Source organism: Triturus cristatus, chromosome 8, assembly GCF_964204655.1.
Source record: "Triturus cristatus chromosome 8, aTriCri1.1, whole genome shotgun sequence".
Classification (NCBI taxonomy): domain Eukaryota; kingdom Metazoa; phylum Chordata; class Amphibia; order Caudata; family Salamandridae; genus Triturus; species Triturus cristatus.
In genome coordinates this window covers 1,692,916,074-1,692,942,318 of record NC_140591.1, presented here as the reverse complement: position 1 = coordinate 1,692,942,318, position 26,245 = coordinate 1,692,916,074, and the positions used below count along the sequence as shown (strand labels likewise).

At 44.3% G+C, this 26,245-nt stretch overlaps 1 protein-coding gene across 1 annotated transcript in view; it reads right to left on the bottom strand.

Annotated features, from left to right (window-relative positions):
* LOC146808624 (NACHT, LRR and PYD domains-containing protein 12-like) overlaps window positions 1–26,245 on the bottom strand; it is a 730,950-nt gene that overhangs the window by 612,055 nt on the left and 92,650 nt on the right. Inside the window, exons 3-4 of the mRNA XM_085623648.1 lie at window positions 6,413–6,454; window positions 64–1,780 (exon numbers count right to left, since the gene is read on the bottom strand). Coding sequence (XP_085479774.1) covers window positions 64–1,780; window positions 6,413–6,454 — 1,759 coding nt within the window. The remainder of the gene's footprint in view (window positions 1–63; window positions 1,781–6,412; window positions 6,455–26,245) is intronic.

Sequence of the window (26,245 nt, the reverse complement as noted above, 5' to 3'; positions counted from 1 at the left end):
AATGCTTGTTATTTTTACTCTAAATCACAGGCGTTCTGAAATATACGCAATTAAGAGACTTACCTAAGTGTGGAACATTTGATTAAAAGTGGCTTCAGTGCTCTGACATCCTCAGGCCTCACCGTAACCTTCCGTAGATCAATGCTCTTGACTCGTGAAAACTTGAAATAGAAAGCGAGGGCTCTGAAATCCATGGAACTCATATCACGCTCGATCGTACTTTTTGTTATTCTGATGTCTTTCACACATTCTCGTCCTTTTTTCACAAACTCTTCCTCTTGGGTCTCGTACAAACAGTGGAATAAGTCCATGGTGTGACTATTGAGTTCCTCTCCTTGTTTTAGTTTTTCCGTTATCCATTTCTGTAGCACAGGTTTGATTTCTGGTGAAATCTTCCACTGGAATTGACTACTTATCTTATCCAGTCTCTCTGTGTTGAGAAGGCCGAACAGAAAGCGCACAGTCAGCATTAAGTGATTGTTTTCTAACTCTGTGTAATCCCTCAGTAAGCGGGTCACAGCTCGCTGCTGAGACTTTGTAATCTTTGAGAATGTACTCTTAACTTCTAGTATGTAAAAGAGCGCAGCAAAAAACTCCTGGAAGCTCAGGTGGATGAAGCTGTAGACACTGACCATTTCAGTACAGTCTTTAAAAATAATATTGTTCAGGAAGAGGGATTGTAGGGCCGGGAAGTCTACACCATGATGAACTATGTCACTTTCTTCAAATAGGATTTTCTGCTGATAGACGCCTTCCTCAGCCAAGGCACACAGCCTCTTTAAGTTACTGGTAATGTTTTGCTGCGCAGAGCCTTTACTCTGCTGCTTCAATAAATTGAAAAGATAAAGCAAGTAGACGGAAGTAATTGTTCTCAAATCATAGAAAGAATCCTCCTCATCTTCCATCTGCCCCTTGATGACAGTGCAGACAATCCAGCACACGATGGGCACAAAACACATGGTGTAGAGAGTTTCATTTTCTTTTACAATTCTAATAGCGTCTGCAGCTTTTATTGCATCTCCAAAGAACCTTGTAAAATATTCCTTCCTACCATCTTCAGAAAACCCAAGTATCTCTGCGAGGCGTTCGCCCTTCACGCACTTTCCAAGGGCGTCCAAAGCAGTTGGCCTGGTGGTGATTATTATATATGACTTTGAAAGATACCTTTTCCTTAATAAACTGAAGATTGTTTTACCCTCTTGAGATTTTTTATCAGGATCATCGGACAGCAAATCTTCATTGATTTTAAGTTCATCGAAGCCGTCGATGATGAAGAGCGTCCTTTCGGGGTTGGCTTCGATCTCACTCATTGACAGGAGCGGCCCCCCTTCAATGCTGGGAATGATGAGGTCAGCGATCGGCCTCTGTGCACTCACCTGGTTATATTCTCTGCAGTGGATGTAAAACACATACTCAAATCTGTCCCGGAAGAGGTTGCCCGATGCCCAGTCCAACATGATCTTTCGGGAAGTCATTGTCTTTCCGATCCCGGCCGCTCCCTGGAGCACCACAGTCCTGGGGATGAGTCCATCCTCTTTAGAGGAAAATAAATCTTGGATGCTAGAGTATGAATCTGCAGCTCTTTCTTCCATAAGCCGTAGATGTCTCTCTCCACATGACATTATTTCATGTTCTTTATCTTTCTTATTACAATAGTTTTTTAAAATGAGGAGCTTTGTATACCTTCCTTCTAAAGTCACAGTTTCACCGATTCTACTGTCATTATCTTTCATTTCTCTGAATCCATCTTTAATATATTCCTTGTACTTCCTCTTGGGATCTGTTTAAAAATAGAGACAACATATGAAACATGTACTTAGGAATATAATGCGAGTTAACATTGATACAGTTTAATTTAACTGCGCAGTCACAATGAACATGAAACACCAGATTTATTTATAGTCGCCGCTATGGTTGGTTCTTGTTTGGTGATATCGAAGAGAATAAGACATTTCACGGTGAGATCTTAACATCGGGGATTCTTTGTTGTCCTGAAATGTCAGACTTTGGATTGAAATAGACAGGGCAGGTACAACAAGGACATAATTCCCAGGAAAGAAGACTATTATAGGAAATGGAGGCTCAGTTATAACTACATATATTTCCTCAAAACATCTATCAGCAAAAGAAAAACATCATTGATTCATCAAACATAGAAGCCAAAATACTTAAGAGAAACCACAAAGTTATCAGCTCAGTGTCTGCCTTCCACAGATGTCCTCAGCCCACCAGTCCACGTGCAGGCTGCCCTTTAAATGCCGCGTCCTTCACTACAATGTCTGTAATGGAATCTACACCCCTGAAGCAATCGTGTGGGAGACTCTACATTCATCAAGAGTCAACATCGCTGATGACGAGTGAAGATCGCACAGAGGAGCCATTGGCTGCCACAGTCCAGGAGTGGATCTCTGCACACCACCAATTTCAAGGTAAATGCCCAATTACAAGTGCCCTGGTAATGAGTGAGGTGTGCGCTGATCCCGGTAACTACCGCTATAAACCTGCTACTCTGAGTTACATTGGCTAAATGTAGGAGAGCTAGCTTCGGGGATGTAGGGAGCTCCCAACCTAGATCTTTGGACAGACATGCTAGTACTCTCTGCTATAACCTGATGGCTGATGGCGAGTGAAGATCTCACCGAGGAGCCGCTGGGGGCCACAGTCCAGGAATGGATCTCCACACACTGCCAATTTCAAGGTAGATGCCCAACCACAAGTGCCCTGGTAATGAGAGGTGTGCGCTGATCCAGTAACTACCGCTACCCCAGGCTGAGCCATTCATCAGAAACTGTACACACTGATCTAATCTGAGTTTCCGTGTGAAAATGGGGAATTACATGCAGAATTGCTGAATTCTGCGCCTCTTTCAATGTTTGGCATTTTTACCACTCATTGTTCCCGGATTTATTTTGACAAGATTTTCCTTGTGAAATCCATCAGGGGGAGTTGCGGGGTGCGGTATTCCAACAAAAACTGAAATTCCACTCCATGCTTAAAACTCTCGGATTGGATTTTACCCTCAAACTCATAAATAAAGGCCTCATTGAGGGATTACTCGCACACTCTCATGCCGACTGATATATCAGATTACAGAAAGGAACGCGTTACTTACCTGTAACTGCGGTTATCCAGTATTGGTATCTTTCATAGATTCACATGCCTGAATCATTCCCCGTCGTCGGGGTGGGAGTCACCGGTAAATAACAAAGCAATGTCTTAGTAGACATATATAGTAACAGGCCCCAAAAGGGCCTTAGCTTAGTAAGCTATCCACGTCCTTATGAAAAAAGGACCAAAGTTTGGCCAGTAGCCAATCAGCTAGCACCACCCTCTAGAACCTTCCTGGAAGGAGCTCTAGTCCCTCAGATTTTCGTAAGCACAGTGCTAAGTAGTTGTATCACTGAGAGATCGCTCCAGTTGTGTGGCATTTTAATGCCAGTGCACTTCTAGATCCCAACTGCAAAGACATAATACAAACGACAATAGAAGATTACTTTGCGGACAATGCCAAATCAGTCGACAGTGCAGGTACACTATGGGAGGCCTTCAAGGCGACTTTAAGAGGCAACTGTATAAGCACGAATGTCGGCATTTTGAGGGATATCCGAACTCAACTGGAGCAGTGTGAAGGTCGTATAAAAATACTAGAAGCAGAATATGATAAGACTCACAGTGCACTCACCCTTGGCAATCTACGGGATGAAATAAATCAATATAATACACTAGCGGATGATGAAATCAAATAAACCTCCCGACGCCATGCAGCGCGTAGGATGGGAGAAGGAGGGAGGCCAGGTAGAATGCTAGCACAAAAAGTGCACACAGAGCATAAACAGCATAATGTTATAAAATAGAGGATGACAATGGGCAGCTACATTACGACACTCAGGGCATACTGAACGCATTCGTGGAAACATACGGCGACTTCTATAGGACACAACATACAGCGCTAGGACCTGAAATTCTGAATTATATTGAAGACATAGCACTGGTTTGGCTATCAAATATGCACCGTGAATACTTAGCCCAACCAATAACGGAGGAAGAGGTGCAGTTGGCTGTAAAGTCACTGCCCAATGGTAAATCACCTGTCCCTGACGGGTGCACTGGTGAATTTTATAAGGCATATCCGGACCTGCTAACTCCGCATCTGCTTGAGATGTACGACGAAGCCTATAATAATAAGATCCTCCCCCCATCGCTACGTGAAGCGCTAATAGTGGCACTCTTAAAACCAGATAAAAGACCTGAACAAGCATTGGCATAGCCAATAGGTCTCGCTTTTGGGACCTTATAAGTATTTAGTTATGCAGCACAATATCCTTGGTGCAACAACATCAACTGTTGTATGGCTAAACACTTTTAAGGTACCAAAGGCGAGACCTATTGGCTATGCCAATGCTTTTTTACTTTTGTGTGCTTCTCCCCATCCACTCAGTTGCTCTCCCTCGTGTGCTGCTTTTCCTGTCCAAACTCCTTTGTTTCTCCCAACCACCACCATAATTTTGAAAAATTTGCTGCAGCCCCGTTTATGCCTTAAAAAAGCATGCTGCCTTAAAATAAGTTTTTTGTTTATATTCTTTTAAATGTGTTGTTTTTAATTTGCCAAAATAAAAATATGGAATCTGCGTCACTTTGTAGATGCACATGCATAATGACACGTGCGTGCCTACGAAATAAAACATTGTCACCGTATCACTTTTCACTGTACCATCAACAGATAGGAAGGAGCACCGTTATACAATAATTGATATTACTTGATTCTGAGATAATATCTTGCTGCAATAAAATAAAATGCATTACATTTATAAATAATCCCTACTTGTAAGAAAGGTCCTTTAAGAATCTAATGCCGTGCAGGTCAAGGGCTACACTTCTCCCATGGGGACCATTTGTGCCTTTAATTAGCAAAATCATTGCACCTTTTTTTTATTTAAGCAATGTTGCAAATGATCATTCCGGTGCTGCACCTCATCACCAAAAGGCAATGGCAAACCAGTAGGAGCAAAAGACGAGATCTATTGGCTTTGCTAATGCTTGTACTTAAATACCCTTGGCAAGTAGGACTTCGCTCTATAAGGACTCTGGTCCTCTCAATAAGCAAGAAATACCCCCATATCACCTATAACATTCTTTCTGTCTCTCTCAATTTTTTCATTCTGACTTGGGTGTGCGCTCATGACGTGAGGAAGACGGTCGAGGTAGGTAGTGACTCGGTTACTTACCGGTAAACTGCATTACTTCAAGTCTAGCCTTCTTTGTCCACAGTCCTGCATTAGCCCCCTTCTTCCCTGAGGTTGGGGTAAAAATGGTGGTACTCGTTACGTTTGTGTAATGCAGGAAGTGTTCTGTCTTGGCTGCACCTATATGTCCCCAGATTCACCGCACTTCCTGTGGGGGCAATTTTAGTGTGGGTATTATAGTAACAGTTTTTTATATTTTTACAGGTGAATGCTGTGCAAGAGTCATGAGGTGCACACAACTTAAGGACTGTGGCGAGGAAGACAATGACTCGGAGTAATGAAGATTACGGGTAAGTAACAGAGACAATACGCCCCTCGTTACCATGATTCTGTTATCTTTCCGCAGTCTTTACATTACTACTCATCCATTCCTCGACCCATTCCTTACTAGTTGCTATTATGGTGAGAGAAACTCACCAAGGTCACCCCTACCCACCACCTCTTTCTTGTCCTGTCTTTTTGTTAAATAACTTCCTCCCACTTTAAAAGGGGGACAGACTTACCACTCATCCTGATTTAACAAGCCTCTATAAAGACTCCCAAATAAAAAAGAGGGAGGGAAGGAGGGAGGGAACATAAGTATTAGGACGGGGAATAAGGTATCGGAGTAATGAAGATTGCTGGTAAGTAATCCAGGCCTTCGCCCCATTCTGCCCACTTACCCTGGTTGACTTTCCACCAGTCCGCCTGTTTCTCCTTTGATTCTGCCCTATTTCTCTTAGGCTGACCGCTTTATTCTAGTATATCTTCTTTCCGTTTTCTCTAATCACAGCTGCCCTCTTACCTCCAGTGTTCCCTTCACTCCTGCCCAGTTCTGGCCTCTTTCCCTTCAGCCTGCCCACCCAACCCTGCTCTGCCAGTTCTACCCACTCTACCCATCTCTCCATTCTTTCTCTTGAGCTTGCCACTTCTTGAATCGTGAGTTGGGAGGAGAAGAATCGAGCCCAGGCGGTCACATGACCTGGTGGTCACATGTTGTATAAACAGATGGTGGTAAATAGTGCGAAGGGTGGGTCATTGAGCTGGCAGTTGGGCGCACAGAATCTTCTTTACCAGAAAATTACAATAGCCCGGCATCTAACGGGATGGTTTAGGACACTCAATCATTTACAAAAAATGGCTCATTAGGAATACAAAGAAAGTGGAATTTATTTATTTATATATCTTACCTTCCACATCTGATCCATTCAGTTTGCCTTTATTATTGTAGTCTGAAAAATAGAAAAGTGAAAATCCGTTGTACACATTTATCAAGGTAGTACACCACATATATCATACAACAGGCCAATAGTTTAGAGGTGAGTCTTGGTAGCTGTAATAGGTATTTTGTCAGAATATCTTTGTCCTGAATGATTTAGACTTTAAATATTCGTATGTTGTATCTTCTTTTCCTGTAAGGTACTTGATCAGCCTTCAATTTCTCCTTTTACTTCTAGGTTTCTCTCTTATGTGGAACTGGAGACCCTCAGAAAAGAAACAAGATCAGATACGTTTCTTTTCTATGCCTTTTCCATGTAATTCCTTATGCGTAACTTTCGCCTTTCTTCTATTCTTCCTGACCTTTTCTGTTTCTCTTTCACTTATGAGGGGTCTCTGGGTATATCCTCTGACCCTGTCATCCTTTCCCTGTTGGAACTACGCCCCAAACCGGAAATGTAAACAAAAAACATAAACATCCGAGAAGTCCCACTCTTCTCTTCCCAAGCGTCTCTCACTTTCTCAGTAAACCACAAATGTACGAGCCACTTTTTTGGGCCCACATATCGTGGAGTTCCTCTCACTCCTAACTAAAATAAAATAGAAGGGTATTGGTCTATCCCACTACCCGGGTCTTAAGGAAAATTCTTGCCTGCCACCCCCTTGTTAGCCAGCTTCCTCGATTCCCACAGACGGGTTCCCATCTGACTAAACGACGCTCCCTGGTGAGCATGGCTGGAGCCGAGTGTCTCTCCATTTCCCACTCTCTTAGGGGGCATGGTGGATTGACAGCAGGCGTTTGAACTGCTGGTCTTAGGGGGGTCTTCCCTCAAACATTTTGCCTACTTACCTCCAATTTTTGCTTGATTTTTGCTTCTTTTGGTCTTAGGATTATGCACTTTTTACCACTGCTAATAAGTACTAAAATGTTTGTGCTCACTCCTCTAAACATGGCATGATTGGAATATTCATAACTGGCAGAATTAATTTACTTATAAGCCACTTGTAGAGTGGTTCACCATATACCCAGGGCCTGTGAACTAAATGCTACAAGTGGCCCTGCTGCACTACTTGTGCCACCCAGTTAGTAGCACCCTAAAACATGTCACAGGCATGCCATTGCAGCCTCAATGGAGTGTTGCGCTGCCATATAAACTCAGCATTAAAATCCCCTTGGCCAAGCCTTAAACTCCCCTTTTATTACACATAGGTAGGCTGTCTGGTTTTAGGTTTAAACCTATAATAACTGATAAAACCCTACTGAAAGATAAATAGCCCTCGCCAGTGAAAACATAAAAAACACTGGAAAACACCTGCACAACCACAAAGAAAGGAAAAAGGGAGTAAAAGTGTCATTTTTTTCTTCCTGAAGCGGCCAGTACAATGTAACTTTGTTATACAAGCTAGCAGCAAGAAAGTCTGGGCTCACATTATTCTGCTTGAGTTTTGTTGTTTAGAGATGCCACTAAAATATTGTTTCTTCTTCCTTTTGTTTTTTTCTGTTTTGTGGTCTTTGGTCTAAAGATGCAGGGTTTAGAAGCATGTTATTTTATAAACTGTAGAGAATCAGGAAATATCAAAATCATATTTGAAATTTTGGCTGCGTTTGATTCTTTCGCTGATAGATAAAATGGTTGGTTTCATAAGAATCTTTCCTAATATATGTCATCACATTTACCCACAGCGAATGGGTAAAAACTCTTAATACATCAGCCCCCAGTGTCTTGTGAGTCAGTATTGATAGTAGGTGAATTGCCAACACCTCAGACTATAAACATTCAAGGCAAGGTATAGTGACAAGTATATGTGAAAAGAGCGTTATCACCAAGCATCTGGGATAGTGGTTAAAACATGACACCAGACTTTTGGAAAACATGGAACGCAGTGTCACTTAGAATGCGCTGCAAAAAGGTTCTTTCCAAGTTCAACAAAGATTGGAGTGATATTGTTTGTATTTACAGTGATTCAGCTACGTTTATTAAAAGGTTGTGTGGTGACCTGTCAAAATAGATACCTGAGCTGAAGTGATTCCCGTAAAAAAATCCGTGCCACTTGTTAGACGGTATGCTGAAAGCATCTTTACAATCTTCAGAGTTAATGGGGAATGCTATTGACTTTTTAGTCCATTCTGGTGCACTGTTTTCTTATGCACAGGAGCTAAAACACAAATATTTATTATTTAGTGCTTTGTGTGGCATCAAAGAAGGAGTCATCCCAACTGTGTCACTTTGCTGGTGGTTCTCAGTCCAAGGGGCTATGAATGCTATATTATCCATGTGGCAACCGTTTACAGAATGTTTGCTAAGTGATGATGCCAAAGGCCAGAAATGTGAGGATCTTTGGTCACATATTGATAGCTATGTGAAAAAAAAGTACACTATACTGCGTTCTTAGATTTTTACAGGAAACCATAACTGCTGTAGTGATCATAATAAAACAACTAGAATCTGAAAACACCCTTGTCTGCCAAGCGTTTATCATAATTGGTATAGATTTGAAACATCTCCTTGAGAGTAGGCTGGACAACACTGTTAGTGACTTTGGCACTACAACGTGTTCCATGGTAGAGGGCTTGCCACTTGGTAAGCAAAGCAATGGTGAAGAGCAATTCAGGGACTTTTATTCTACAATGTATGAGAAATAGATTGCAATGATGCATAGAAATGTCCCTTCACAACCAATGGCATTCGAAGTCTATGAAACCTCACTGTGGTACTCTGTTCTAGATCCCTTCCGTGTAGGGGAATTTCCTCTGTAGTTTCAAAAGTGCTGCTTCATATTTAGCCGCTTCAATAACTCTGAGGGCATAAGCACCCAGATCAGCGCAAGTGTTGCAGAACCTGCCCTGAGAATCGCAATCTTCAAGTGAACCAGTATTGGCATGGAAAGCTATGTCAGTGGCCAGAGTTAACAAATTGTGTACTGGCTGTTTTGGCATTGCCCATCTCAAGTGCCAATGGTGAGAGGGCCTTTTCACGGAAGTTTACGTGGAAAGGAAAGAGCGAGCGCACATGACCAAAGACTCACTGAAGAAGTATTGTGTGGTGTACTACAATAAGTTTAATTTGCACAAATCTATTTGGACCTCATATACACTATATTTACACTGTTTATACACCATGTGCAATCAGTGCAGAAAGCAAGCAATAATAAAAGTAACACAGTCCATAAACTTCAGAAAAACACCGTTTCTGCAGTTTTTAATGGTGCGAAAATGTGTAACAACTGATAACCACTGTTTTTTAAGGTATTGAAATCACTTGAAAACACTGAAAACACCCCACCAGAATTTACCAAAAATAGAAACTGAAAATAGGAAAGCCTACATATAGGTCACCCCTAAGGTAGGCCCTACGTAGCCCATAGGGCAGTGTGCTGTGTAATTTAAAGGTTGTATATGTACTATCAAGCTTTACATGTCTTGGTTGTGAAAAACTCCCAAATTCGTTTTTCACGTCTGTGAGGCCTACACCTCCCATAGGATAACATTGGGGATTTCTTATTACATTGAATACGCTGTAATTTATAATTGAGAGGAGGTAGATATGTCATGTTTGATACCTATAACATTGTAATGATAAACCCTACTTTATGATAAAGTTGCATTTTTCATTTCAATTTTGAAAATGCTATTTTTAGAAAGTTTGCATTTTCTTACCCTTGGCACTTTGTGCCTGCAGTCCGTCTTGGGTTACATGACTTGGTGTAGCTGTCAGGCTTTGTGAATTCCTCCCAGACAGATACAATAGAGGAATTATGTGTGCCTGGGGGGACCTGGCAGGATGGGGGGGATGAGCACAGCCCCACTTACAAATGAATAGCCTATGCTCTGCCTTCACACAAAGGGCCTTAGCACCCTCTATTGTCACTGCAGCTACTTGGACCCAAGACAGGGGAGTCAGATCACTTCATACACTTCAAAAAACCTTGCCAGAAGCTTCTCCCACCATCCAGGAGAAGGGCACCAGTGTATAAAAATAAGGCCTTCACCCCCACCTCTACAGTACATTTCTGGACCTGTGGATACTCTGCAAAGAAGAAGGAATGCTGTGCTGCTACAAGGACTGTCACTCTTCTGGACTGCTGCTCTGGAAGAACTGCTGCTCTGCAGGGCTGACCTGCTGCCCTCTTTTACCTGGGCAAGAATTACTGGGCCTGAAACTCCATTTAGAACCCAGGACACAGAGTGAATCAAGGGGCTTGTCTGCTGGCCTCCTGATCAAAGCCTCAAGGATATGAAAGGCTCCCCAACAGTTCCTGAAACCGTCTTCAGGGAGTTCATGACCCCCAAGAGGTTCTTCTCAGGTCCTGGACCATTGGTGTGGCTCTTGAGCTCTTAAATTCAAGCTTTTGGGCTCTTCGCAACTGTGATTGGGCTTGTTCGCACAGGAACCTTTCCTATTAATCAGCAAGAGCCGCCGCCAGTCCATCTGTTAACACAGCATCTTCGACCACCCATACGCGAAGCCCGGCTTGCTCCTTGCACCATGCCGATCACTGCCTGCAACTCTCTCCTTGCTCCTCGCTACCCGCTCCAATGTAAATGGCACTCTTAGCACTGATCTCCTATCCATAGGACTTTGACCTGGTCCAGATCAACCAGATAGTTGTGGTTGGCGCTTTATGCTTTTGGGCACTAAATTGCAGTTTATTCTCTAAAAATTCATAACTCCGGGTCTGCTAATTGGATTTTTGTTGTTTTGATCATCTTTTATTTAGTACATTAAGATCTATTTCTCTACTTTGGTGTGGGATACTTTTTGTTTGGTATTTTCTCGGTTTATTATTTGAAGTCTGGTACAAATATTTTACACATTGCCCCAAAGTTAAGCCTGGCTGCTGTGTGTCAAGCTACCAAGGGGTTGAGCACAAGTTAATTAGTTGTTTGCTTGTGCCTTGCCCTGACTAGGATTGTGGTTGCTGGTTGAACAGGGCTCACACCCCAGTGAACCAGTAACCCAATTCTAACATTGGTGATCAGCGGTGAGGATAGGACTTGTGTTTGTTCCATGCCATACAGTGATTTGGTGTACACTACTATCTCATGTCTGAGACCAATTCAAGTATTTTGAAATTCTCCTTGATCTCCATTGGCTGTTTTTATTTTCTACATTCTAGTAACCCTACCTTCCTCTACTACCACGGAGATGCAGCTGATTGATGTTAACAACCTCACTAGGTCTGAGCTGCAAAGTCTCTGCAAGGAGAGGGTGCTGAATCTGGGCAGAAACGCTTCTAAGGTGGATCCTCAAATAACCCTCTGAGACATCGGCATCCACAGGTATTATTTTTTGGGGGGAGGGGGGCAAAAGCTTAGCACTACCCATCCTCCGACATTTTGTGTGCCAGGTGGGGCACAAGAATCACTGGGGTGCAGGAGGAGCCATGGGGCACAGGAAGCAGGTCACACTGTTCCCTTACTCCATAGGTTTCTTGTGCCACATCCACCTCTGTCTTTTGTTGCCTTTGGTAGATAGCTACCAGTTATCAAAATCGAAAAAGCTGCTGCCAGGCGCGGCTCCTGGCCAAAGATGGAAAGCGCAGGCATGCAAAGGGTTGAGATACCTGATGCAAAAGCTTAATAGAAGCATCATACTGCCATTGTCTGATTAGCAATTTCTAATCTGTTTTGATGTCACCATTATTGAATGCACCACATTATTCATCCACACATGATCAAGACAGTGAAGGCACTATAACTGAATTATAAAAAAACATGTAGAATCTGCATTTGATGTAAACGTGCACAAACAAATGACAGTTAAAATATATGACAAATGTATTTATTTAGAAAATATATTAACTCAAATAAAATAACAACTGTTGTCATCCAAAGTGGAAAATAAAACATATAACCTTAAACTGGATAACTGTTGCAGGTTAGGAACTGCAAACATCAACACTCTTGCTCAAATTACATTTTTCAATAAGTAGTTTTATACAGTATTTGTTCACTGGTTAGTAGTGATCTCGAAAAATGAACTGTACACGTCTGTAGTCTTGTGCAAATTTATCAATTACTTATTCAATCAGCTGTTGTTTGCTTCCAACAATATTTGGTCGATGTATGCTCATCGTGCACAAACCTAATAAGCGATCATCTGCCATCCTAGACCTCAACCAGGTTTATCACCCTTCTCATTGTGTTGAAAGACCTTTCACTGTGCAAGAGGTCACTGGTAATGTGAGAGCAATGAGAAGTGCTTGCTGGTCTGATGGAGATAAATCTGTGTACTTTAGCAAATCCAGAAATCTATTCTCAAACTGCTCACCCACCATTGACCACATCTCAAACCATGTGACTTCTTCGGTTTCCAGGTTTTCAATGTTGTAAATTTCCCTGATGTGTGCAATATGGCATTTGGATTGCTCACGTGTCATATTTGCCATGTGTTTTGGGTAGAGTGACAGCAGACTCAAATTGTTCTTGTTTTCATTGCTAAACCAGCTTTCTAAGGATTCGATGATAGAGTTCATATATGGCACATAGATAGATCAGTGATAGTATTCTTCTACAGTACAGAAACCAAAATTAGAATTAAATATTTGCCGGCCACACTGTCTGGCAACACAAAGTTCGGTGTATGATTTTTTTGCCATTGTTTGAACATTTGAAATGCATCGAAAATCAATAGGTAATAACAGTTGCTCTACAATTCTATGTTGCCATAAAATTTACGAAAAAAATGGACCTCACTTGTGCGGGTCGGCCTAGTGCCTGCGACAGAAAGCAGCCCAAAAAGCAACGTGGACACACCACATTTTTACAGTGAACACTGACCCCTTTTCTGCAAAGTGCCTAGCTGTAGATTTTGAACCCTAGCTCTTCCGGCACCTAGGGAAACCTAGCAAACCTATACATTTTTGAAAATTAGACACCAAGGGGATTCCAGGATGGGGTGACTTGTGTGGCTCTCACCAGGTTTTGTTACCCAGAATCTCTTGCAAACCTCAAACTTTGTCCAAAAAACACATTTTGTTCACATTTCTGTGATAGAAAGTTCTGGAATCTGTGTGGATCCACACAATTCCACCTACCTTACATTTCCCAAAATCTTCTGATAAAAATGGTACATTACTTGTGTGGGTAGGCCTAATGCCCACAACAGGAAGCGGACCAAAACGCAACGTGGACACAACACATTTTTACAATGAAAACTGACCATTTTTTTGCAAAGTGCTTAGCTGTAGATTTGAAACCTAGCTCTGCCGGCACCTAGGGAAACCAAGAAAAACTATACATTTTTGAAAACTAGACACAAAGAGGAATCTATGATGGGGGGACTTGTGTGGCTTTTACCAGGTTCTGTTACCCAGAATACCTTGTAAACCTCAAACTTTGACAAAAAAACACATCTCCCTCACATTTTTATGATGGAATGTTCTGGAATCTGCATGGATCCACACAATTCCACATACCCCACATTCTCCAAAGTCTCCAGATAAAAATGGTACCTCACTTGTGTGGGTGGGTCACGTATCTGTGACAGGCAAGGGCCAAAAATGTATTGAGGAGACATCACAATTACCTGTCACAAAATGACCTAGTTTTGCAAGGAAGGGGAACCTGGGTTTTTTGCCATGGGCTGAGCAGCCATCTTGTGAAACCTACCAAACCCACACATTTATGAAAACTAGACACCCTGGGGAGTCCAGTGAGGTATGGCTTGCATGGATCCCTCAATGTTTTCCTACCCAGAATCCCCTGCAAAACTCAAATTTAGCTGTAAAAATCACATTTTTCTCATGTTTCTGTGTGGGAAAGTTCTGGGCTCACTGGGCTGACACAAATTTCCTACCACCTAGCATTTCCCCAGGTCAACTGCTAAAAATGGTACCTCACTTGTGCGGGTAGGCAGAGTGGCTGCAACAGGAAATGGCCCAAATCATACTGTGGAGACTTCAAAATTACCTATCATAAAACGACCTGGTTTTGCAGTGGGGATCTGTTTTTTGGCCCCGCGCTCGTGGCCATCAAAGGAAACCTACCAAACCCACACATTTCTGAAAACTAAATACACTGGGGAGTCCAGGGATGTATGGCTTGCGTGGATCCCCCAACGTTTCCCTACCCAGAATCCCCTGCAAACCTCAAATTTAGCTGAAAGTTCTGGGATCACCGGGCTGACACAAATTTCCTACCACCTAGCATTCCCCCAGGTCTCCCGATAAAAATGGTACCTCACTTGTGTGGGTAGGCATAGTGGCTTCAACAGGAAATGGCAGTGGTGACTCACAGAAGTAACGCTGTGGGGTGGTGAGGGGGCATGGTGGGGCTGGTTGGGTGGGTAGTGGAGTCCGACATACGACGGCAAAGCTGAACGAAAATAAATAAATAAATATCTGCCGTCGTATGTCGGACTCCACTACTCCCCCCACCCAGCCCCGTCCCCGCCCGGCCTCATCACCCGACAGTGTTACCTCTGTAAGCCGCCACTGGGAAATGTTGCAAATCATAGTATGGAGACTTTAAAATTACCAATCATAAAACTACCTGGTTTTGAAGGGGGGGTCTGATTTTTAGGCCTCGGGCTCATGGCTATCTAGAGAAACCTACCAAACCCACACATTTCTGATAACTAGACACCCTGGGGAGTCTAGTGGGGTATGGCCTGCGTGGATCCCACAACATTTTCCTACCCAGAATCCCCTGCAAACCTCAAATTTAGCTGAAAGTTCTGGGATCACCGGGTTGACACAAATTTCCTACCACCTAGCATTCCCCCAGGTCTCCTGATAAAAATGGTACCTCACTTGTGTGGGTAGGCATAGTGGCTTCAACAGGAAATGGCAGTGGTGACTCACAGAAGTAATGCTGTGGGGTGGTGAGGGGGCATGGTGGTGCTGGTTGGGTGGGTAGTGGAGTCCTACCTAGAGAAATCTTGAGAAACCTACCAAACCCACACATTTCTGATAACTAGACACCCTGGGAAGTCTAGTGGGGTATGGCTTGCGTGGATCCCACAACGTTTTCCTACCCAGAATCCCCTGCAAACCTCAAATTTAGCTGAAAAAAATCACTTTTTCCACACATTTTTGTTTGGGATCACTGTGCCGGCACAAATGTCCTACCACGTGGCGTTCCCATTGGTCTCCCGAGTAAAATTATACCTCAGTTGTGTGGCTGTCCTATGCAGAATCAGCTAAAATGTAATTTTTCTAAAAATGCAGTGCTTAGAATTCATGGTGTTATACCCTTAATACCTATGTTTTTGGCCCTTCCCACTCACAGGCCTTTCGCCCACCTACACAAGTGAGGTATCATTTTACTTGGGAGATCAAGGGGAACTCTGGATGTAGGACATTTGTTCTGGCACGGTGATCCTACACAAAAATCCTTTCAAGCTATATCTCACTGGACTTCCCAGGGTGTCTAGTTTGCAGAAATGTGTGGGTTTGGTAGGTTTCCCTAGATGGCCGCTGAACCCGGGGCCAAAAACCCAGGTGCCCCCCCCCCCCACCCTGCAAAACCAGGTTGTTTTATAATAGGTAATTCTGAAGTCTCTACAATGCATTTAGGGCCCTTGCCTGTCGCGGGTACTTGACCCGCCCACACGAGTGAGGAATCATTTTTATTGGTAGACCTGGAGGAACGCTAGGTGGTATGAATTTTGTGTCCGCCCAGTGATCCTACAACTTTTCCACACAAACATTTTAGAAAAATTAGATTTTTGCAGCAAAATATGAGGTTTGCAGGGAATTCTGGGTAGGGAAATGTTAGGGGATCCAAGCAAACCATACCTTCCTGGACTCACCCAGGTCCCTAGTTTTCAGAAATGTGTAGGTTTGGTAGATTTTCCTAGAAGGCAGCCAAGCCTGGAACTAAAAACTCATGTGACTCCCTTGAAAAACCAGATCATTTTGTGATAGGTAATTTTGTTGTCTCCACAATAAGTTTTGGGCCCGTGCCTGTCGCGGGTACTTGACCGGCCCACACGAGGGAGGTACCATTTTTATCGGGAGACCTGGAGGAATGCTGGGTGGTGGGTCCGGTGATCCTACGACTTTTCCTCACAAATTTGAGAATAATTTGATTTTTTCAGCAAAATTTGAGGTCTGCAGGGGATTCTGGGTAGGGAACCGTTGAGGGTCCACACAAGCCATACCTCCCTGGAATTACCCAGGTCCCTAGTATCCTGAAAGTCTCGGGATGATTCGTGTAGCGGGGGCCGAGAAAAAAGGGGGGTCCCAAAACGGAATTACACCAAATTTGGCAAAGAGGTAGTCCTCAGTTCAGACTTGTGCCTTTTGCTTAAATGGTGTCAATCTGTTCAGTAGTTCCTGAGAAAATTACAGTTAAAAGTACATATATATCTAAGGGCACGGTGGATCCGCGCACCCTGAGCGCACCCTCCCGATCACGCGCTGAAAGCTAATTGGCTGTCAAGTGGTTGTCAACATTAGAAACCAGGAACTGTTGGCAGCCATTTTGTGCCTCGGTAGAAGCGAGGCTGAAGAAGTCTGGGGAATAAGTGTGCAAAACGTATAAAGGGGACAGGGTAGAAATACCCTGACCCTCTAGGCCTGCTTAGGGGGTCCTAGAAGGACTCCCAGGGCCCCCCCGATTTTAATTTTTTTTTTTTAAAACACCGCAAAGTGTGCGCAGGGTGCATGGATCCTGCAGTAAAACAAATATATAAATACAACGGAGCTTTTTTTATAATTGACCCCTGGGGGGCCAAATCCCGGGGGCAAAATTACCCCGGGGCTACAAAATAAATTGTGAGGGGCTCGAAAGCCCCTCCCAGTATAATTTGTGGGGGGGCTCAATGGCCCCCCCAAGCCCCGGGGACCACCACCCCCAAGGGCTTTATGTATTTAGGGAGGGGGGCTGCGTGGCCCCCCTCCTGGAGCCCTCGAGGGCCCTGGGGACCGTCACCCCGCAGGGCCAGCCCCTGCAGTGTCCTGGGGTGCCCACCCCCAGGACACTGTTTGCTATGAGAGGGTGGGAGTCTCCCGCCCTCCCATAGCAAACTTGGTTTGGCTTTTGAAAGAGAGAGCAGGGAAATCTGCTCTCTCTTTCAAAATCCAAACCATATTGCTTTTCCACACGGGGAGCTGCATGTCAGCAGCTCCCCGTGTGGAAAAGCAATGCTGGCTCCCGAAGGTCGCGGGGAGCCGGCTGGGCCCGTGGGGGCATTGGGGCTCCCCCCACGGTCCCCAACGTTTTTTATAAGCCCCGGGGGATGGGGTCCCCGGGAATAATAAAAATTAGTGATGGTGTGCACGCGTTGGATGCACGACTACCAACCTGTAGGGTGCGTGACTCCAGCACGTATGGTGCACGACTTCTACACGCCGGATGCACAATTCTAACGCGTAGGGTGCGTGACTCCAAGCAAAAACAAAAAATAATATAAGTAGATTTAAAAGAATATAAAACAATGAAAAAAAATTTTGTGTAAATATTTTTTTTTTTTAAATATGTGTAGTGTCATTTAAAAATTATATATAATACTAAGTAGATTAAAAAAATGTAGTTAAAGAATATAAAAAATTAAAACAAGAAATACATTTTAAAAATATAATTTAAAAAACCTTTGAAATTCACTGAAAAAACCATAAGTTTCACACATGTTATACTTAAGAATTAGCATTTAAAAAACCTTTGAAATTCACTGAAAAAACCATAGGTTTCAGACATGTTATAGTTAGGAATTAGCATTTAAAACCATAGGTTTTAGGGGTGTTATAGTTAGCTGGACATTTTGTCAGAAGTCGAGCTTCTTGTACCCTTTCTATCTCCACTTAGCGGACGAAACTACAGATCCCAGAATCCCTTGTAAGACAGAGTGCGTTGTATGCCTTCCCATACTGCAGTGCGACAGGTCAGGTGACTGCTATCGGCATATAGGCGGCCTGTTCCTACTCACGAGTGCTTGGCCTTGTTTCCCTGTTTGAGGACCACGCCCCCACCCCTGTTCCGTGCCTGGACCCTTCCCGTAATGGCCGCGCGTCATTTTTCTGGCTGGATTGATTTACGTAACCAAGTCGTAGGAACGTGAAGACTCTACCTGCGTTGATGGGTTTGTGAGACCGGAGTTCCTGGGAATCGTACTTTGTCTCTCTCACGGACACGGGGTACTTTTGCCGACAGCGTGGAGAAGCGCTGATGAACGTCTCCTGCTACTTTGTATCACGCCAACTCCTGAACGCGCCGGAAATGCGCTAAGTGATCTGTCTGGGTTGCCAGCGCAGGTAAGCGCTATCGAACCCCTCACAACTGGAAAGTGGTTAATCTGGAGGATAGAGACTCGTGCTAAACTAAATACTGCTGTGCTCATTATTGTGATCGCGCCTCTTCATATAAACATTCATATCCGGAGTTGAGGACCCAGAGCAGCGCTCTGCCCAGCGTTCTATTTGCTTTTCTTGTGGGTCAAAGACTGTGCAGCATATAGCGGCTAAAGAAAAGACTGTGATTAATAATGACTGGAGAACCCCTAAGACAGCGCATTGTAAGACGCTGTGTTCCTACTTCATTAGGTGGGAAGGATATTATTTATAAAAACTCTCATCGTGATTTTGGTCTGCCCTCCTCCCAAGGAGGTGTGTCATCACTGTTAAGCGCGTAGCCCATTTCGGAGTAAGCCCTTCCGAAGTGAGTCAGCGCTCTAGTTCCCGGGTCGCACACTATAAAACACGCTATGACGCGACCGCGCAGCGGACGCATGCCGAAGGCGCGTCAAAGGCAAGCCCGTCTGTGCCCGTCCGCGCCAAGATCGCGGCCAGCGCCATGTGCCGTACGGTCGGTATCAGACTTGGGTATCAGCCGGATGAACTACTAGCCTTAAACACTGGTAAGTGTCAGCGGCCGACTCCTCTGTTCGACCATGATACAATAGGCCCTAACTGCTGCTCAATGTGCGGCCTAAAGACGGCTTTTTTTGCGCCTTATGGTATCTCCGCCCCTTTGAACCACTCCGGCTTTAGTCCTCCAATCCAATGTTTTGGACAAAAAGCTCCCCATGATAGGAACGTTAGCTCTGTCAATACCGCAAAATCGTTTAATGAGCTGCACTGTATTCTCCTGAACACTAGGTCAATGGCAAAACATAAGTATGAACTGGAGGATCTCATTTCAGCCACCAGTTCTGACTTGATTTTTCTTACAGAAACCTGGTCATCGGTTACCTCTGCCCCAGATTGGAACAATGCGGTCCCCCCGGGATACTCACTGGCGCAAGTAGACCGGACAGGATCGGTCGGGGGGGGGTATTGCGCTTATCTATCGCTCCCACCTCAAAGTTTCTTTTAAACAAGAATCCTCACTAGAGGCCGAAGCCATGTCGTTTATTATAAAACTTAATAATATGGAACTTCTATCCGGTCTACTGGTTTATCGACCCCCTGGAGCAAGAGCTCCTTTCACAAAATCTTTACAGACCTTTCTTGAATCGTGTTACGACACCACAACTCTCACAGTCCTAGGTGACTTTAATTTTCACCTAGAAGACCTTAACAATTCAGACTCCTCCAACCTTGTTGACATTATGGCAGGATATGGACTTTGCCAAATCATATCTCAACCCACCCACTTGGCAGGCCATACTTTAGACGGAATTTTCACCAATAACGATAGGATTGTTGTAAAAAATATTCAACGGGTCCCTTGGACGGACCACGCAGTAATCCTTTTTAAGGTGAACCTCCATCTACTCATAATGGGACGGAAATCCCGCCCTCGGCCGGTCAACACCCGCCCTTGGAAGGACATCCAAAGCACCGAACTAGCTGAAGCCTTGCTAGAGGGTACTCCTCACCCTAAGGACAGCAATGGCGGGGCTACTAAATTTGATTCCTGGATCAGCAAGGCAATTGACAAACTAGCTCCTGTGAAATTCACTCAGCCAAAAAAACGACTAGTGACTTCACCCTGGTACACACCAGAGCTGAAACTTGCCAAAATCAAATGTAGACGGCAGGAACGTCTTTGGAGATCAGATTATAGTCCTGCATTAAAGAAGGAGTATAATCGTACTCTGGATATGTACAAGTCCTTAATAAAACAAGCCAAAATCACATACTTCACTAATAAAATTCAAGAGGCTAATAGTTCGTCGAAGGAACTTTTCAAAATAGTGACATTGCTATCTAGGAGTCCCAACGATTCTACTTTCTGTCCTGACCAAAAATTCATTGATAATCTTGCCTTTTTCTTTCAACGCAAGATCCAAGACGTCTATAAGGAACTCCAGGAGCTACAGTCTGCTCCTGGGAATAACATAGGTCAGCCCTTGGTGCTTCTTAAACCGCCCAACAGCCTGTCCCAATTCTCTCCTCTCAGTGAGGAACAGGTCAGTGACATACTGCTCCAAATCAAATCTGGCTCTCCTCTAGATCCCTGCCATCCTCGCATTTATCACTTGGCCCCTACGGTGATAAACGCATCTCTGACTCCCCTGCTAAACGAGATCATTAGCTCAGGTGTCTTTCCTTCAACCTGGAAAAAGGCGTGTATAAGGCCGATTCTTAAGAAGCCTGCACTTGACCCCCAGGTCACCAAACATTATCGCCCTATATCCTGTCTTCCTTTGCCCGCCAAAGTTTTAGAAAAAGTGATCAATCAGGAGCTAATGCAATTCATCGATGCTAGCAGCGCCTTGGACACCACACAACACGGTTTCAGACCGCGCCACTCCACTGAATCTGCCTTAATAATGGCTACAGAGGAAATTCGTAGAGCCATGGACAGTGGGGGCAGGGCCACTCTTGTCTTACTAGACCTAACGGCGGCGTTCGACACCGTTAATCATGCAGTTCTACATGACAGATTGATCCAGCTAGGCATAAAGGATTCTGCTCTGGCGCTCCTCCAATCTTTTCTCGAGTCCAGATATCAGCAGATCCACTGGGATGGTCTCCAGTCTGAAGAACTTCTTCTTCCTTGTGGTGTGCCTCAAGGTTCAGCATTATCCCCCACATTGTTTAATCTTTATGTTACCCCACTAGCTAAATTAATAAAGGATCATGGGTTAAACCTGGTATCTTACGCTGACGACACACAATTAGTAGTGTCCCTGTCACAAAGTGTCGAAGTTACAGCGGAGAAATTTAGAACCTGTCTATCCAGAGTGATGAGCTGGATGAGCCTGAACTTCCTAAAACTTAACACTGAGAAGACGGAGGTGATAGAATTTGGCCACAAGCCGTCCATCTGGAACCATCTTTGGTGGCCATCTGAAGCGGGCATCTGTCCAGTCCCCGCACCCAAAGTAAAGAACCTAGGTTTCCTGATGGACAAAGACCTTTCACTGACGTTTCAAGTCAATCAGGTGACCTCGGCCTGTTTCCTCATGATTAAAATACTCCGGAAGGTCCTACCTTTTATCCCGTTTACCTTGCGGAAAACAGTAGTGGGGGCCCTAGTCCTCTCCCGTATAGACTACTGTAACGCATTGTATGCCGGGATAGGGGAGCGTCAGCTTTCTAAGCTTCAATTCCTGCAAAATGCGGCTGTCAGAGTCCTGCTTGATCTCCCGAAGCATCATCCCACATCTTCCTACATGAGGAGACTCCATTGGCTTCCTGTTCGTAACAGGATCCAGTTTAAGACTTTATGTCTAGTGCATAAGGCTGTACATGGAGGAGGGGCTGACGACATGAAATCCCTATTTCCTACCTATGCCCCCTCTCGCACACTCAGATCTTCTACCATGGGCCTAGTTTGCCCTTCAAAATTTAAGAGGTCGCGATGGGGAGGCAGGGCCTTTTCGTTCCAAGCAGCAAAACTTTGGAACACTTTACCAACAGCACTTCGATTAGGAACTAATATGATCCCGTTCAGAAAGGCCTTGAAGACCTGGTTGTTCACCAATTCTTAATCTAGCTCCACCTCGTCCCTTCTATCATAGCGCCAAGACGCCTCGGCATAAGTGCGCTTAACAAATAACTCAGTCAGTCAGTCAAGGAATACACGGAGAGGCGCAGATTCCTTTATTTGGATTACGTCCTCATTTCCTTTCAAGTGAAGAGACCTTCTGTCCGCTTTCTACAGTTCTTGGTTCTGTGAGTATGGGAAGGCATAGAATGTAAAGAAGGCATTGGTATATTTGACAAGGGGATAGGATATGATTTCTGTGTTGTTTTATGTCTCGTTGTAGGAACCCTGCTGCCCTTGACCTGACTCCCTGGTAGAAGACCTGGTGGTCCTTTCAGGTCTCTTCGCTCTTTGGGGGTCTACATCTTCCTGTAGGGTGTTTCTATACATACAGGGGATTGGACTCTGGGAGAGCGAAAGACACTATCTTCGCTCCCGTGGATATTGGACTCTCTGTCATTGGAACAAGAACCGGACAGAAAGGCCAAGCCCACGTATTTAAAGTCCCCTGAGCGAAGATGGAGAAAGGCGCTTCATATGATGCGTCTCTAGTAGACCCTGTACGCCTAGACAACCCTGACATTACCATGTCGGAGTTAGCCAATACCGTACTCACATTACAGTCTGAACTTAGAGCCTTACGAGGAGAAAACCAGCGTTTGGTAACAGAATTAGGGATATTAAAAACACACACAGCGTTAGGGGCTATAGGAACAGGAACACAACCCAAGCAGAAGCGTAGTTATATTCAACCTGGACATTTTCACCTTACCCCCTCAGACACCTCCGTGCCCCCTGATCCTGCGCCTGCCCCGGTTAATGTAACAGTGGTCACTCCCCCCATACTCCCTTGGCCATGCCTGAACGTTTTACTGGGGAAAGCACTAAATACGCTGACTTCATGAACCAATGTCATCTCCAGTTCCTTTGTCGAGCGGCAGCATTTCTTGATGATGCCGCTAAAGTTGCATTCATTATATCATATCTAAGTGGGAATGCAGCACTGTGGGCAGTGCCGTTAGTGGACGACGATGATCCTGTTCTGTATAATCTAGCTCATTTCAAGGAAATAATGAGGAGTCTATTTGCTAGGCATTCTTATATGCAAGCCAGCGACAACGAGTTACTGAACCTAAAACAAGGGACGAAGCACCTCATTACATACATAACCACGTTCAACAGGTTAGTCACAGAGACACAGTGGCCTGAAGAAAAACGAACTTCCCTATTCTATAGGGGGTTAAGAGATGAATTAAAAGACATACTGTCCCAGATCGTAGATCCCCCAGAGGATTGTGCGTCCTTTATTGACCTAGTAGTCAAATTGGATCATAGGCTGACAGAAAGGAAGGGAGAGAAGACTAAAGGGGAATACCCTCGCCTTCTTCTTCCCAGATCTGACAAAAAAGATCCCAAGGATTCTAGTGAGCCGATGCAGATCGGGGGGGTCAGAGGCCCGTTAACAGTCGAGGAAAGAGAAATGAGAAGACGTTTGAATCTGTGCCGTTACTGTGGTAAATGAGGTCATTTCGCTCGAGAATGTCCCGTGACAGTAGTATCTTAAACAAATCTGGGGCAGTTTCGGTTTCGGAAAACTAAGAGACTTGGTAAATTTAGAGATCGATTTCCCAAGTCCTTCAGTGTCTCAGATCTCTCAGTCTGCTCCTAACCATTTGTCTCCTGTGCCCAAATATTTCATTATATCTGTGGTATTTATCCTACCATCCCAACATCGAAAAACCATGGCTATATTAATTGATTCTGGGGCTAAGGGGAATTTTTTGGATATCACGGTAGCTAAAGCTCTGGGATTACAATTTATCACAAAACAACATCCCGAAAAGGTTCGAGCGGTGGATGGGTCAGAATTGTCATCAGGGTTGATCGAACATCATACTCCAGACATCCTCATGGTGTGTGACAATGGACACTCAGAAGTAATCTCTTTCGATCTCATCGATACTCCCACGTTTGGGGCCATTTTAGGAGTGCCGTGGTTACAACAACATAACCCCCATATCGATTGGATAGCGAGAACGGTAACCCTACGGTCCTCCTTTTGTATACTACATTGTTATAAAGAAACTGCGCTCTGGCAAACGCCTTTATGTTGCGCGACTTCCACCTCCAATTCCCCCAGTCTGCCGGTTGAGTACCAAGACTTCGCTACTGTGTTTGATGAAGCGAAAGCGACAGCTCTACCCCCGCATCGATCCTACGATTGCAGGATTGATTTAATACCTGGAGCAGAATTACCCATCAGTCGAGTGTACGCATTAACCGAACCCGAGACTAAATACCTTTTTGACTACTTACAGGAAATGTTGAAGAAAGGTTTTATTTGACATTCTACCTCCCCTGTCTCCTCGCCTCTTTTTTTTAAACCCAAGCGTGAAGGCGGATTGAGAGCATGCCTAGATTACCGCGCCTTAAATAAAGCTACGGTAAAGAACAAATACCCTCTTCCGCTCATCTCCACTCTCTTGGACCAGGTTCGGAAGGCAAAAATATTCACCAAACTCGATCTCAGAGGAGCATACCACTTGATCAGAGTACGAGAAGGAGATGAGTGGAAAACGGCATTTCGTACAAAATTCGGCTTGTATGAGTATTGCGTTATGCCGTTTGGCCTCTGTAATGCTCCAGCAGCATTCCAATTTTTGGCGAATGAAATACTGCGAGACTACTTAGATCTGTTTGTTATCGTCTATATTGACGATATCCTAATCTATTCCCAAAACGAGCAAGATCATTTTAATCATGTGAGACTCATACTGCAACGCCTGCACGAACACCATCTGTTTGCCAAATTGGACAAATGTTTGTTTCACACACATAAGGTAGACTGCTTAGGTTTCGTTATATCGCCTGAAGGGACTCATATGGACCCCGCGAAGGTGTCAGCTATCACAAATTGGAGCAGCCCCAAGACCGTGAAAGAAATACAATCCTTTCTAGGGTTTGCTAATTTCTATAGAAGATTCATTCACCACTTCTCTGAATTAGTATCGCCCATCACTAGATTGCTAAAGAAAGGAGTGCCATTTATTTGGGATAACACCGCAGAAGAGGCTTTCATGGCCTTAAAAGACAGATTCACCTCTGCTCCCATAATCCGACACGCAGACGAAATCCTACCATATTTTGTGGAAGCAGATGCGTCTCAATATGCAGTGGGAGGAGTACTGTCGCAGCGCGACAAGAATTCAGGTACTCTCCATCCTGTCGCATATTTTTCGAGGACTCTCTCACAAGCAGAACAGAACTACATGATAGGAGAACGAGAATTGTTAGCCATCAAGATGGCTTTTCAGGAGTGGAGGCATTATCTGTTAGGGTCACCTCATACGATTACAATCTATTCTGACCACAGAAATCCACAATTCTTTCGATCAGCCAGAGCTCTCACCCCCAGACAGATGAGATGGGTGTCTTTCTTCTGTGAATATGACTTTATCATCACCTTACGGCCGGGTGCAAGGCATGGAAAAGCAGATGCCTTGTCCAGGTTAGGAAAGGAGCAAAGTTTCACGGAAGAAAAACCTGTACCCATTATTCCAGAAAACAAGATCATTGCCGTGGAAACACAAGAGGAGGTGACTTCTGGCTCTTTTCTTGCCCAATTGAAACTGGAGTACCAAAAAATGGGACAAGAAGAATGGTTAGCGGACCCGCTAAACACTATAGTAAACGACTTGTTTTACCATGAAGGACGTTTGTTTATCCCCTCCTCTGAAACCCGTTTCCTAGTATTGAAATGGTGTCATACATTACCTTTGGCCGCACATCCTGGAAGTGACAAGACTCGCCAAACATGTCAGCGGTGGTTCTGGTGGAAAGAAATGAACCATGACATCGCTGACTTTTGCAAAGCTTGTTCCACCTGTGCACGACAGAAATCCATGCATTGTGCTCCAGCTGACCTGTTACGTCCTTTACCTGTCCCTGAGTGTCCCTGGTCCACTATCAGTATGGATTTTATCAC